Below are 14,253 nucleotides of genomic sequence, written 5' to 3'. Positions count from 1 at the left end.
TACCTATCCACTCAATCCCATTCCTGTACCCAATACTTCCCAGGCACTACCTGACTGAGACTGATGGGTTTTCTCTTGAGGGATGAATTTACAGGCCCATGTTTTTAATGGTCTCAGTCATCCACACTCCCCTCCCTTTATGTTACCGACCGCCAGGCTCTCTTTGTAACAGCTCATCTGGTAATGTAACAGGTCTCATTGTAAAGAGGGACGGCCAATCACAGCTACCTTTTCTGTGGTTATTTGGCCCAAACAGGCTTTCAGTGCTTTATTTCAGTCAACAAAACTCAGCTCAGTGCAAGTCCTAACCAATGACAATTTAAATCCTAAATCATTAAATTAATGCAGGCAAACAAACAAGAATGCTGAATATCATAAAATACCAGGAAAAGTGACTAACATTAACCTAGTTAATTAACAGATGAGTAATGAAATGTTTTTCTCAATAAACACTGTGTCCAGATGAACTGATTCAACTTTTTTAACTAATAATAACCGTTTCACAAAAAGAAAAAAAATCCATTATGTGTCACATTTTCTGTAAACAGTGGCGTTCCTCTGTGATACCTGAGATTGGAGATGCAAATGCTGCTCAGAAGCCTACATAGAGCCACAATGATGTCTGTGTGATTTAGGCAGGATTGTGAATTGTCAGTGTCTGTGAATAGACGGACAAAAAGCATCCCTCTGGACAGAGGTGTGAATAGAGAGAGACAGAGAGAGAGAGAGAGAGAGTGTGTGTGTTAGTTTCCCCCTTATGGGATCAACTTCAGCCTTGGACTACAACAAGGAAGTAAAATGTGATATGGTTGTGTGTGTGTGAAAGAACGTGAGTGCGATAGCATGTGCGTACACGTGTGTGTGTGTGTGTGTGTGTTTGTCTCTAAGATAGAGGGTATATGTGAGAATAACCCCCTAGGGGCTTTGGTGTGGAACAGTAGGTGGGATTTTGTCACATGCAGGTACAGGTAACAGCAAGCAACATGAGCTATCCACCATCAGTTTCCAGTCTGGACCAGAAGAGACTGACCGGCGTTTAGCCGAGCAGTCATCCAAATCATGCAGGGAATCTGGATCCTGTCGGTGTGTATGGGAGTTGTGTTTACTGTAATATCTGGTTCTGCTCAGAAGTCATCCCGGTAAGCAAATGTAATGTCACTTTCATTAACCATGATTATCATAGCCAAATATTTCATGGTATTCCTATTGTATGTTTCATCAAATATAATTCCTTGGACATCTATGGCAAAGTCCAACTCACTATCGTGACTTTCTTTTTTTATTATTATTTTACAAATCAGTAACTACTCCTTCCCTCCTCTATGAGACCATTATATCTAATCTCAGGTCCAGAGGTGCTGCATGCTGAGACCCCGACTCTTCTGGCTGTCTCCATCCTTAGTGACTTCCCTGTAAGGGTGAAAGCCCAAGTGACCCATGGGAAATCCAACATAACCCTGGTGGAGGACACCTTCCCAGGAGGTGATGCTGGAATCTTTTCTACTTATATGTTTGAGGTTATCGCTATTGTGATATGATACCAACACGGGTTTGGCAAAATGACGTAACAAAAAACACTTATTTTATCCTTTTCTTTTTTATAAAGGTAAAACTGGGATTCTCTTTCTTCCTCCAGTGAGTATGTTTTGTTTTTCTTTCAAATAAATTCTCGGCACATCTGTATGAGTGAATCATAAGAATAAGATGCATAAAATGTAGTGATGCTAAAAAAAAAGTACTGTTACCACTTGTTTGTACACTCGTTAGCTTGTTTGTACACAGGCACAACTTCTGTTAAATGCTGTCTTTGAATTTTCCAGATATCTGGAAGCTATATGACAGAGTTATCCTTCGTCACCTTGGTGGTGAAGGGCTACCAGGGAGACAAGCTTCTTTTCGCCAATACCACCACCCTAGGTGTCAATCCCACAACGATAGACGCCTTCATCCAGACTGATAAATCACGTTACCGACCCACAGAGACCGTCAGAATCAGAGTGGTGTCTGTCCAGCCGGACAATCATCCATACAAAGGCAGGGTGGAGATCACTGTTCGGGTGGGTGTCAGACTACCTTGTAAAGGAACAAAGCCCAAGGAGTTGAAGAGTTTTTTGTTTTGTTTTGGTCAGGCATTGTATGGCAGTGGGCAGCTTGACTGATATTTCTTTGTCGTGATCAGGACCCCAAGAGGAAAGCTGTGCAAAGCTGGGTTACCATGGGCAGTTATCTGGGAATTGTGTCTAAAGAATTCACATTGTCCCAGAGACCTCCCCTTGGACAGTGGGTGATCACAACTACGGTGAATGTAAGCTTACTTCAGAGAAACTACTTGTTAACTGCTTGTTATAGTGAAATAGGTTAAAAGCCAATTAAATAGCTATATACCAGTATGTGAAGTCTTGGCCCAATAAGGAAAATAGACGGAACAATTTTATCAAAAAAGAAAAAAAGTAAATAAAACGAAATCCACCTTTCGACGTTTCACTTAGATTGGCTAAATGAAAAAATAGACCCTTTAAAAATAAAACAAACCAACTTAAATTTGTCCCTTTCATCCAGAGCTCTTATCCAGATACCTACCAAAACAATAAAAAAAAGAAATTAAACTGTCCGCCGTTCAGTTTGTGTAAACGCCCGGGTGGTGTTATGTTTTGAATTCAACACATTTTCATCACTACTTGTTTATGTTCTCTTTAAATGCAAGTTTAATTTTTCTTGGAAAAAGTTAAGTTCAGTTCATTCAAGTTAATGATTCCCCCCCCCCCTGTAAACTACATAGCTTCCGTTCAGTTAGGGGCCCCTTTATATGTTTGTTTAAATTTACCTGTAATCTAAAGTGAGAAATTGGGCCCGTCCAAATCCATGGAGCGGCTCCTCTGCTCCCCCGCACGCGGCAGCAGTGGCCGTCGTTGAGCCTCCCGCCCGCTGAACATCCTCAGTCGTCCTCTCTGGGAAATCGAGAATACAAAATAACCAAACTGCACATCATACAGTATAAATCACAATAAATGTCAATTTTATTTGTAAAATATGCAGATTGCAGCTATCTCAAAGTCCTCTATCACTCTCCTCACTAGTTTAAATGTTCACCAAACCAGGGGCCTCATGTATCAATTGTTACTGTAAACTACTAATAAGACACCTTAGCCCCTAGCTAACGGGTCTGACCCTTTAGCCGAGCGGTTCGTGATGTCGCCTTGTGGTGCAGTACACCCCATATCGAATCCCGCACCGGGCAAGAAAACAACCGGTTACATTACTATGGGCACATTTGTGCGTACACACCCATGGGATCTTCAGCCCTTAGTTACCTGACAGTCAGTCGCAAAGCATGATGGTTATTCGTAATTGCCTGCCTCTTGCAACGAGCAATCACCCAGGCCTGCAAAGACGTCGGCGTTAGCCAACCTGTGTCTAAATTCAGGCGTTACCCAGGTTCTACACTGGTCTCTGAGACAAATTTCAGGGCTAAAAAATCCCATGGGCCCATAGTAACGATTATTACATGAGGCCCCCGACGTTTATGAAGCAATAAAACTTCACATTCAAATCTCTTACACACAGTCATTTCTACAGTGCTGGGTTTCTGTTACACGCTACATCTTTAGCCGATTGGTTCCCCCCATTCACAGTCATTAAAATGAACACCGGGTACATTCGGTTTAAGCTAGCACAGGAAAAGAAAAGACACTCACCGGGGAATAACCATCAGATTTTGGTCCTCCATAACCTTCTTGTGAACAACAAAACGCCAAAAACACGGTACCGCTGTCCCGAATAACTTTTAACATCAAGTTGTAAGTAGTAAAACAACGTTTTCCCTGCTCGCTGTAGCTGCCTGCGTCCCTCTCCCCGTACTTTTCCTTATAGACCTCGGCTAGCATATAGGAACCCCTTCTGCGAGCACAGAGCGCCCTCTAGAGGATATTTTGGAAAATTAAAACTGCGATATTAAACCCCACACCAAAAACGGACTTTCTGGGAAATTTATGGGGGTTACACGTGGACTGATGTCGAGTCTGTTGCAGAACAAATAACAGAATCAGAGAAGAACCCAAGAAGCCCAAGGCCTTTTCTCTCCTTTCTCTTTCACAACAGGGCCAGGCTGATGAGAAAGCCTTCATCGTGGAACACTATGGTACTTTTTTAAAGTAACATCAACTTTTTTTGGAGTTTATTTTTTTTAAAGTTACCTATAATTACTGCTATAAGCTCATTTTCTACTATCTGCTATCACAGAATTGCCCCGTTTCGAAGTACACATCAACAGTGCCCCAGAGGTCCTAGCTGGAGATGACGTCTCAGGAACCGTCAGAGCTCAGTGAGTTACCTGATTTTATGCAGATGAAGAATACCAATTTTCCACAGTGCTGATTTTTCCTTAATCCCTTAATATTCTGAACATGGCGTAATGTTAAATATATGTATGTATAGGCTCTATCTAGTATCTGTCTGTCTGTCTGTCTGTCTATCTATATCTTCCATCCATCTATCTAGTATCCACCTGTCTAGTATCTATCTATCTGTCCAGTACCTATCCATCCATCCAATTTTCTTTTCTCTCAACAGGCACCACAGTGGCAAGCCAGTACAGGGGACACTATCTGTCTCAGTAACTTTAGTGGCATCTTTGTATAACGGAGGCAAACCCTTCAACCTTAATCAAACCAAAGAGGTAAGTCTCAAAGTGTTTCAACAGCTCACATTAACTATGCAGACATAAACCAAAGCCAAAATACAGTAGATACTACAGTATGACATTCAGCATGTCAAGTCAGCATTGCAGCATAACTCTTAGTCACTTGGCCTTGGTCATCATGTGAGCCATCTTTTTCAGATCTATGGGTCAGCGCAGTTCTTCTTCAGTAAAGATAATCTTTTAGCCCTACACAAATACGGTTCAGTAAGAAAACACATGGCTGATGACAGTAGTGTTGTCATGACCATCACTGCCAGCGTTACTGAGGTCTTGACAGGTTAGTTGTGTTTACTCTTTTAATTATTAATTTTGAGATTGAACCTGAGATTACACTTTTTTTTTGTTGGACAATCTTTATATAATTTACGCCATTTTGTTTCACAGGATTTAAAGTAAACAGAAGAGTTGAAGTTCAGGTTATGGAGAACACTTTCCAGCTTACTTTCTTCAATTTTCCACAAGTTCTGAAGCCATCTTTACGCTTCTCTACAAAAGTGAGTGAATGACAAATATGTTCATTTGTAACCCAAGTGTAGAACTTGAATAAACATATTGTCATTTACACAATCTAACCTGTAACCTACCTCACCTTTGTGTATTTCACAGCTTAGAATATCTCGGTATGACAGAAGACCACTGAGCACATTGGATTTAAGGAGCTCTGTATCAGTTGAAGTGACTCAGAAAACACAAAAAACGGATGCAGAACCTACAACTAAGAAGCTTCCAGTGCCTGAGGACGGGATAGTCCACATCGGGTTCACATTACAGGACACAGTAGAGATGCTTTTCATCAAAGTAAGCTCAGACGAGGCCATGTTCTGTAGTTTTTTGTTTGTAGACTGTTGAGTGTCAGTGCCTGGGGACGAGAAACGTGGTTGTATCAAATGTCACAGGAAAGGCAGACATACAAAAACATCTTAAAAACGTTGGCGAGGCATCTAATGAATTTGTTAGAAATAAATTACAACCAAGATGAAATCATCACCAAGTTTTGATCCATGATATATCTGATTATGAAGATGTCATTTTAGTGTTCAGGGTTCTCATTTTGTTTGGTTATGTTATGTGTAGGCCACATTCAAGTCTGCCGAAGAGTTTTTGAGGCTCTACAACAACTACTCCTCTCCTAGTGGATCATATATCCAGATCCAGAAAATCAGCCCTCTCCCTGCACAGGTAATTGAAACATACATAGATCAGTTTCTCAAACCCAGACAAACATGTGCAATACATATGTATGCATTGGGTAGCATAGCGTGTGTGTGTATGCATTGGGTAGCATAGCATGCTACTTTTGACGCATATTGTTTGTTTCAGATTGGACAGCCTCTTCAAATAGATGTGGAGAGTTCTTTTCAACCCAGCGAGCTTCACTATGTGGTACATTTGGTCACACACATAACCTAACACCACTCTGCAAAACAGCCCTTACCCAACGGGTTCTCATCCCTTCCTTCCCCTATAGCGCCACATAAGGTTTCCCTCCTTGTGTCTCAATCCAAAGTGGAGAGAGAATCTAAATATTTGGAAAGGTCTAACTTCATGAAAGGTTTACCCAAGTAAACCAATAAAATTAACAAAGTAGAAACACTGTCAGGGATGTTTATTAAAACTTGAGAGCTTTGATACTTCAGAGTGAAACTCACCAAAAAGAATGTGCATACTCTAAAAATTGTAACTAATAAATCAATCCAGTCAGGCATGGTCATTGAGAATGATTAGATGCATTATTATACGCCTGTTGTGCAAAGCACAGAAGGACACAGTCGTCATACTTCCTCTTATTCTACTGCAATAATAACATTTGGCAAATTAATCCTGCAGCTCTGAGCAAACCTCGCACATAAACATGCGGTTCAGTCGGGAATGGTGTGTTATGAATTTTCTCAGCAATTCGAGTAACCATGGCGATGGAAATTGCAAAAGACTGCGATAAGTGCCATAGGATCTTTAATGACCACAGTGAGTCAGAACCTCCGTTTAACGTCTCATCCGAAGGACGGCAGCTCCTACAGCACAGCGTCCTCGTCACTGCAGCGTTAGAATGTGACTTTTTTTTCCCTCTTTAAATTAGAGAGAAGACTGCCCCCTACTGGTCTACCATTTCAGCAGCAACTCATTTTCCCGGGTGGTCTCCCATCCAAGTACTAGCCAAGTCCATACCTGCTTAGCTTCCGACATTTGGCAGAGCCGGGGTACATGTTGGTATGGCTGCCGGATTCACGCGTTCTTGAGATACATTGATATTTTTGATATTTTTGATATCTAGTGCGGCTTTTGCGAAATCGCAGTTGAAGTTGTATGCTTTTTTCAGACAGTTTCAGGGTTTATAATGGGTGTGTATTGGGCGGAATGTTTAGAGCTAGGGTGCGTCACATGACCTACACTCTAACGGCCGTCCCTGAACACCCGCCCAAACCCCCCCCCAAAACGTTTAATTCCCACAATTTCCAACTATCAGGGACAATTTATATATCAAAACGTAGAGAAACGTGTCCTCTCTCACCCAGTGTAACTCCTTGTAATTTGACTTCGTTTCTTTGATACATCGCCCCCAAGCACAGAGTGCTGACCAAAAGTCCCATGCTCAGTTCAGCTCTGAAGCTCTGTCAAAAAGAGATGATGGCAGCTTTTAACCCGAGACAACTCCTATACTGTAAACAGTGGGTACACCTATAATACGTCAGCGTCTTCACTGAAGCCTTGTGATGCTTATTATGAAAACACTTTGTCGGTACGACTTGTATTTCTCGAGCTATGAGGGCATCAAGCAGCAGGCACACTCAGAATATCTCCAGAAATGTTCTAGTTAACATTATTATCCTTAGATGCACGATCTCTCATTATTCTTATCAGCAAACAAGAGGTTATGGGAGATCAAGTCTGTAATAACCGTGCTATTTCTCATTATGAACTTCTAAAAACAACATTAAAATAAATGCAGCTGTTAAAAGTTAAAAAAAAAGTAAACAAAGTGCAGGCTATTAAAGCTTGTGTTACTCAAATTGATCCCTCATGTGCAGTAAGTACAGCACTCATCAGACATTTCACCTCAATCCAAGTTCTTCCCCTGCATTGTTACACTTCCAGGTCAGCTCCAGAGGACAAGTGGTGGCTGCTGGGACAAAGACTTCCTCTTCCTCCTTTTCTTTGACCCCAACAATGTCCTGGACCCCTGAGGCCCACGTCACAGTCTTCTCTGTTCTTGCCGATGGAGAGGTCACCGATGATGCAGCACTCGTACCCATGCATGAACAAAACTATGTAAATGTATTCTCTTTATCACAGGTCTAAGGAGAGTGCTGAGCTTAAACATGTAAAAGTCAAACAACATTCGAGGCTTTAGCTATTGGAGGCTATAGTTATTTGACTCTGAATGGTGCTGTTTTCCATGAGAGAATGGATGATTTGGGAATGCAGTTTTGGGTTTGTGTTTGATGGTTTGAAGTCGGAGCGCAATGGGAACACTAATATTTTCTAACGTTACTTATTCTATAATTTGCATATGCATTCTGTACTGACAAAAGTAAGAAAGGTATAATTCAGTCTCTATATTTTGCTTTTGTAAAGAGCTCCCCCTTGTTCCACTTCTCGACAATCTTGTATTTGTGATACTCATGATGTCATCAGACACATTAATTTACATACATTCAATCAGATCAAATCATCAAATCACGAAACCCCTCCCACACATGAATATTAATGAAGAAATGTCCACTCCCTCGCAGTTCTTGAGACAATTGAAAAACAATGCTGGTTAAAGGTATAACCCCCTCCCCCCCCACGATAATTAGTCATTTACAAATGAAAAAAATAATGCTGAATGTTTTATTTTGCCCTCTCCAACCTTTTTAGATGTGAGAAGTTAAATCTGATCACTGATTTCGGGCTGACTTTAAGTTGATAGCAAAGATAATACTGGTGTCTGAGCAAGTGCATGATGCTTCCTGACATGGCTGTTATTTGGTTTGCGTTGCCTTGCAAAGGTTTTCTTGAACTGGAGCAGTGACAAGGTTAGACCAGGGGAGCAGGTATCTCTTAATGTCACCGTCCGCGAACCCGGATCCCAGGTGGGAATCCTGGTAGTAGAGGGGGGTGTTGATGACCCCGTGGACAACCAGGACCTCCAAGAGGAGAAGGTACAGTATGCCTTCCTCACAGCAGCTTTAAAACAGCATTTAATTTACCTATAGTCCTAACCCCAACCCTCAGGACACACAGGAGAACTATTGTAAATACATCAAACTTTTGAACTTGATTTTCTGTTGCATTTTGTTCTACAGATGCTCTATCAGTAATTTGAATCACCTGACAGATATCCAGAAGATATACTACACTGTAAATCATCATGTAAAGTTTATAGTATCAAGTTTATAGTATAATACAGGGCATGTCTTTCAGTGTTATTTGTGCTTGTGGACAAAAGACAAAGATTTAATAGCTGAAACCCAACCTTGAGGGAGCATCCTTTAGAAAGCTGTTGAGATGCTGTCAGGTGCGCTTTATTCTCCCGTGCTGCTGCATAGTTTGATTACAACGGGCCGATCATCCCTTCGCTCTAATCCCCACACTCATGTAATTTGGCAGTTGTAACAGTTTCTCAGACAGCTTTTCCCATTCAGCTAGTGTACAGGCATCTAGAAGTCTGTAAGCTAAACGGGTCAAACTGGATGTAACCTATCTGTCAGCTTTGTTAGGAAGTGACTGCCGTTACCAAGAGCTGGTAACTCTAGTGCTTTCTGGGTGGAGGTGTGTGCGCAGGACCTGAGGGTTATCGATGAATTCATGAGGGGGGGGGGCACCAGAGTAGATGATCTAAGGGTAACCTTTTCTGTGTGTCTACTGTACTGATAGCATGTATTGTGTCTGTCAGAACAGGGCTCAAGAACCTGACATTGCCCTAAGCCTATGGCGACTTGTCTTTGTTTTGCATCTTACTTCACAGAATTGGACCTGACCCATATCTCAAAGGCTTTATATTTCCCGGCGGTTAGGCTAGCGCATAGTGTCAAAGTGACTACTACATCAATTCTGCTGTTCCGCCAGTGACGCGTCAGCTGACAGTGGACCTCGTAATATAGATGAATTGCATGCTGTTATGTTGGCTCACAGCCCCTCTGACAAGGCCAAGGCTGTTTTCAGGGGCTCATGTTCCCGAAAAACACCGTCAGTTCCCTAAATCACTGTTTACCAAACTTTTTTTCCGGGGACCCACTTTTTAAAAATGACACACCATCGCAACCCAAATTCACAATAGACCTTATCTATAAATCGTGAGAAGAGTGAATCTGTGCATATATGAACGTTCCTGACCATTTTTTTAAACTGCCATTTCCCTTGAATAGATAAACCAGCCATTTCACATACGCTTGATAAATCACAACTTCTTTTTTACGCACGTGTTATTAAAAACATATACACATGTTAAATACTTTATAAATGAGACCAAATAAATGCATTTAAGCAGAGTTGACAGGCTATCTCGTTGTTTTTAGTTCCTCTCATCAGCAAGAGGAACAGTCAGTACTACCAAAAACATGCTTCTTGTGGAAAGTCTTGTGAAATGCTCAGGCCTATCAGAATAGGCATGTGTTTAAGTGCAGCTGTTGTTATCAAAGTCAACAACCCATTCGTTAACCACGTCAGGTCCATTCCACGTCAAAACTTCACCAGGCCCATTATGTACTATTTACTTATCCTGAATATTATCTTTTAAGGCCTACTCCAATTTTGCATTGTAATTTTAATGTGATAGGTGGGCCTGCCAGCCCTACACATGCGGTTGTCCGTGACTGAGGGCCTGACTGAGTGATGGAGTTTCGCCATTGGTCGCATGGAGGAGTTGGAGTTTCCCAATTGGCTGTTGCTCTTTCAAAATGAACCAGCGTGAAAATGTTTCTATTACGTCATCGCTGTTCACGAAACCGATGTCAAAACACCCGCTTTTTAAACGCAGTCATACAAAAACAGCAGTTTAATAAATGTAGTCGCGGTCCAGCCACATACTAGGTTTTAACCTAGTCTCAATAATACTGCGTTCCAGTCTAGCATGCAGCGTTCAGTCTATTTCTGTGTTCTGTGTTATGGCGGAAACCGTGTGTGGTAGAAATACCAACTAGCTCCTTCATGTGGCTGAAAGGTATACCACAGACATAAAGCTTAAAAGACTGGAAGACATTCCGCAAGTTTTATCTGGCGACCCGCCACAGGAGATTTATTTGGACCCTCCCCCGACCCACCTGTGGGTCGCGACCCAGTCTCTGGGAACGACTGTTCTAAATGCCTTCTCTCCATCTCTCTCAACTCAGGAATCCAATATTATGGTGATGACCGATGCCAAGCTACATAAGAACCAACAGCCTGATGAACCTGAAATAGGTATAATGATAAATAATACACTCAATAGGATTGATATTGCTGCTTGCATACAAAATGTGTAAACTGATCCCTACACCATTCTCTCTGCTATACGAAACATTAGATGGCACAAAGTTTCTGTTAGTCCCTCTTGTGGACATGTAGCATATTGCGGTGATCAAAGAAGTTCCCTGTCTCCCGTCTGCCATGACTGTTATACGTATTTTAAACATTTTCCTAAAGGTCTCACACCAGTCCCTCGTCTCCCCATTAGGTAATTCAAAGCGAGGTTTCACACAGCGAGAGAAAAACTGGGGGATGGATGTGGACTGTACTGCTACCTGGCTGTGGCTGGACACTAATGTTAGGTGAGTCACTGGGGGGGGGGCATATCTGCAATTTGAATCATTGTCAATTATAAGCACTGATTTTTGAGGCATACTCATATTTTGGGACTAAACTAAAATATATGATAAACTGTTTCACTTGTGACAGTGATTCTACTTGGACCACTCTGCAAGTTACAGTACCAGACAGCATCACTACTTTGAGAGCTGTAGCACTGGTGATGTCAGAAAAACTGGGTTTTGGTCTCACAACTGTACCACAGAGGGTATACACATATCTATATATAAATGTTCATTATGTATTGAACTTACAACTATTGAGATTGTATCATTTACATAACTGACATAGTATATAAATGGAACTACTTTAGTTGTATCACATCATGCTAACGCTAACTTAAGATGATATTGTGCCCATCAAGCTGAACTATACTCACCCATCACCTCTCACACAGTTACGTTTGAGGTCATACTCCACAGTATATTATGTCTGCTTATCCACAGCTGACTGTATCGCGTGATTTCTCGCTGTCTATGGACGTGCCATCATACCTCATCCGTGGAGAAGAGCTCGTCCTGGAGGTGAACATTTTCAACCACCTTCGGGCTGCCATGGAGGTACGGAGACTAAACTTCCTATCAGTACCTTTTCTGAGCTACTGTACATACGTGACTCAATTAGCTATACAATAACTTAATGAAAATGGATGGTTGATGATGTGTTCTTCACTCCTAACATGTTGGCTTTTGTAATAATTCCTCCTACGCTCTTTCATGTCTCTCATTCTCAGTATTATCCCAGTAACTGTTCCATTCTTTGGCAAAACGGTTCCTTGTTTTCCTCCCGTCTCCTCGTGCCTAACTCTCCACAGGTCATACTGTTGGTAGCGCAGAACGAGGCCTACGAGTTTGTTCTGGCAAAGGAAAGGGATATCTCTGTGGTGAACGCACGGAAAATCACTGTAGGAAGTCAGGGTGCTGCCTCGGCCCTCTTTCCCATAAGGCTCCTGGCTTTGGGCAAGGTGGAAATATCTGTGGATGCCATATCTGCTGAGGTCTCAGAGAACCTCATACGAACTGTGCTTGTGAAGGTGCGGCATGAGTACTGTAGATTACATTGGCCGGTGCCCTCATCTTCATATATCCTAGCACACAATTTGGTAAATAGTGGAATACAGTCTCTGACGCACTTTGTAAATTAAGTATGATGCATCTGAATGAGTTTCCTTACCTTTCTGGACCCTAGTGAGATTTGTTCATGAAAACTTCATCATATTACACAAAACATAATGAATACTACGTGGCATACAGTAAATCCTATGATAATGCTGAATTACTTCCATGTTGCTGTAGCCTGAAGGAGTTGAACAGACCTTCTCAAAGACTCTGTTCCTGGAGCTGGCACCGATGAGGCGCAACAATTCCAGAACCGTCTCCTTCTCCTTTCCACCAGATGTGGTACCGGGCAGCCAGAGGGCCCATGTGGCGGTGGTTGGTAAGTCTACCATTTGTCCACGCTGTTCTTCCAGCGGCGGTTCCATTTGAGTGCAGTTTATGTTTACATTTAGTGAATTTGTCACGCACAAAATGTACCCACCTTTCACTTGGTGTTTAGATGATGCACTTGGGACAGATGGGTATAAAAAAAAGAAGCCAGCGCTGTCTTGAACAGGATTAGGGTAGTCAGTGCTGAAAGTGGAAACTGGGGCCATCACAACGGGCATGTTTACGGCAGGCAGATTCTGAACAGCTGTCCGGTTCATTTGGCTTAGCTCCATCCAGGTTGAAGGATGCTGGGCATTCATCATGGTAATGCAGCAAGATTCCATCTTTTTTGTTGGTGGAGGCCAAGCTTGTGTTTCCTGTGTTTGGTGTGATTGTCATTTTGATTAAATATCAAGCGAAATGTCAAGGATGCAATTATTCCTTTTCTGCACGTTTTGTTTTGTGATGGAGTGTATGGTTTATTTTCCACTCTTCCATACTTTGTCACCTAAACTATTGTCAACTTTCCAAGTGTGCGCTTTATCTTTGCATATATCATGCTTACATTTCAAATGAGCTGTTTGCACATTTGAAGAACTTTATAGTGAAGCATGTATTTATCTCCACATGTACCCCTGTTCCCAGTTTCTGTCTCCCTGTTTTTCCAGTCAGTACGCCACAGCTCTGTCATGCTTTTTCTACATATCAAATCATACAAATAATAAAAGATTCAGAAAATGCATAAAAGAGAAAAGAATATTTCATCTGCATGTAAAATTCAAAGTTAGAGACATGCACATATGCAGCTATCAGCAGAACTTGTTCATTTCATGGCTTCAGATCCAAAACGATGGAAACGGAGCCCATGAAACTTCTGTGTTTTCTAGACCCTCCAGTGCACTGCTATTCAACTCTGCATGGACCTCATTCCAGTCCTTATCCAGGCAGCATGGAGCAACATGAAACATGATATATATATTAGATTTGAACCACATGCAATGTCTCCCCCCTCTCCGGTGCTCTCTGGCATGAAATACCATCTGTCCCAGACATTATTATGTCTACTGCATAAGAAATCCACGTTACACAACACTGAAATTCTTCCTCTCCTCCTCCTCCTCCTGCCTCTTCTTCCTTCCTTTGATCAGGTGACATTCTGGCCTTTTCTATTGGCAACTTGGATTCGCTGGTTCAGATACCTCATAGTTGTGGGGAACAGAACATGATCCATTTTGCACCAAGTATCTACATTCTCCAGTACCTGGACAAGACCCCCGAAAACAACGAGGAGCTCAGGACCAGGACACTGGGCTACATGATAGAAGGTAATTAGCTTTCATGACTCACTTCTATTGTTGACTT

General features: G+C 41.9%; 1 protein-coding gene across 1 annotated transcript in view; it reads left to right on the top strand.

Moving 5' to 3' along the window:
• The first annotated feature begins 1,322 nt into the window (after positions 1-1,322).
• LOC130125977 (CD109 antigen-like) overlaps positions 1,323-14,253 on the top strand; it is a 63,048-nt gene continuing 50,117 nt past the window's right edge. Inside the window, exons 1-20 of the mRNA XM_056295353.1 lie at positions 1,323-1,517; positions 1,821-2,057; positions 2,180-2,305; positions 4,099-4,138; positions 4,240-4,321; positions 4,570-4,675; positions 4,838-4,976; positions 5,084-5,193; positions 5,306-5,497; positions 5,774-5,878; positions 6,020-6,082; positions 7,793-7,966; positions 8,689-8,841; positions 11,011-11,080; positions 11,334-11,427; positions 11,555-11,672; positions 11,911-12,024; positions 12,279-12,497; positions 12,760-12,901; positions 14,040-14,216. Coding sequence (XP_056151328.1) covers positions 1,323-1,517; positions 1,821-2,057; positions 2,180-2,305; positions 4,099-4,138; positions 4,240-4,321; positions 4,570-4,675; positions 4,838-4,976; positions 5,084-5,193; positions 5,306-5,497; positions 5,774-5,878; positions 6,020-6,082; positions 7,793-7,966; positions 8,689-8,841; positions 11,011-11,080; positions 11,334-11,427; positions 11,555-11,672; positions 11,911-12,024; positions 12,279-12,497; positions 12,760-12,901; positions 14,040-14,216 — 2,656 coding nt within the window. The remainder of the gene's footprint in view (positions 1,518-1,820; positions 2,058-2,179; positions 2,306-4,098; positions 4,139-4,239; positions 4,322-4,569; positions 4,676-4,837; positions 4,977-5,083; positions 5,194-5,305; positions 5,498-5,773; positions 5,879-6,019; positions 6,083-7,792; positions 7,967-8,688; positions 8,842-11,010; positions 11,081-11,333; positions 11,428-11,554; positions 11,673-11,910; positions 12,025-12,278; positions 12,498-12,759; positions 12,902-14,039; positions 14,217-14,253) is intronic.

This window comes from Lampris incognitus, chromosome 16, assembly GCF_029633865.1.
Source record: "Lampris incognitus isolate fLamInc1 chromosome 16, fLamInc1.hap2, whole genome shotgun sequence".
NCBI lineage: Eukaryota > Metazoa > Chordata > Actinopteri > Lampriformes > Lampridae > Lampris > Lampris incognitus.
The sequence above is the reverse complement of the archived record's forward strand: the minus strand, read 5'-3'. Positions and strand labels throughout refer to the sequence as shown.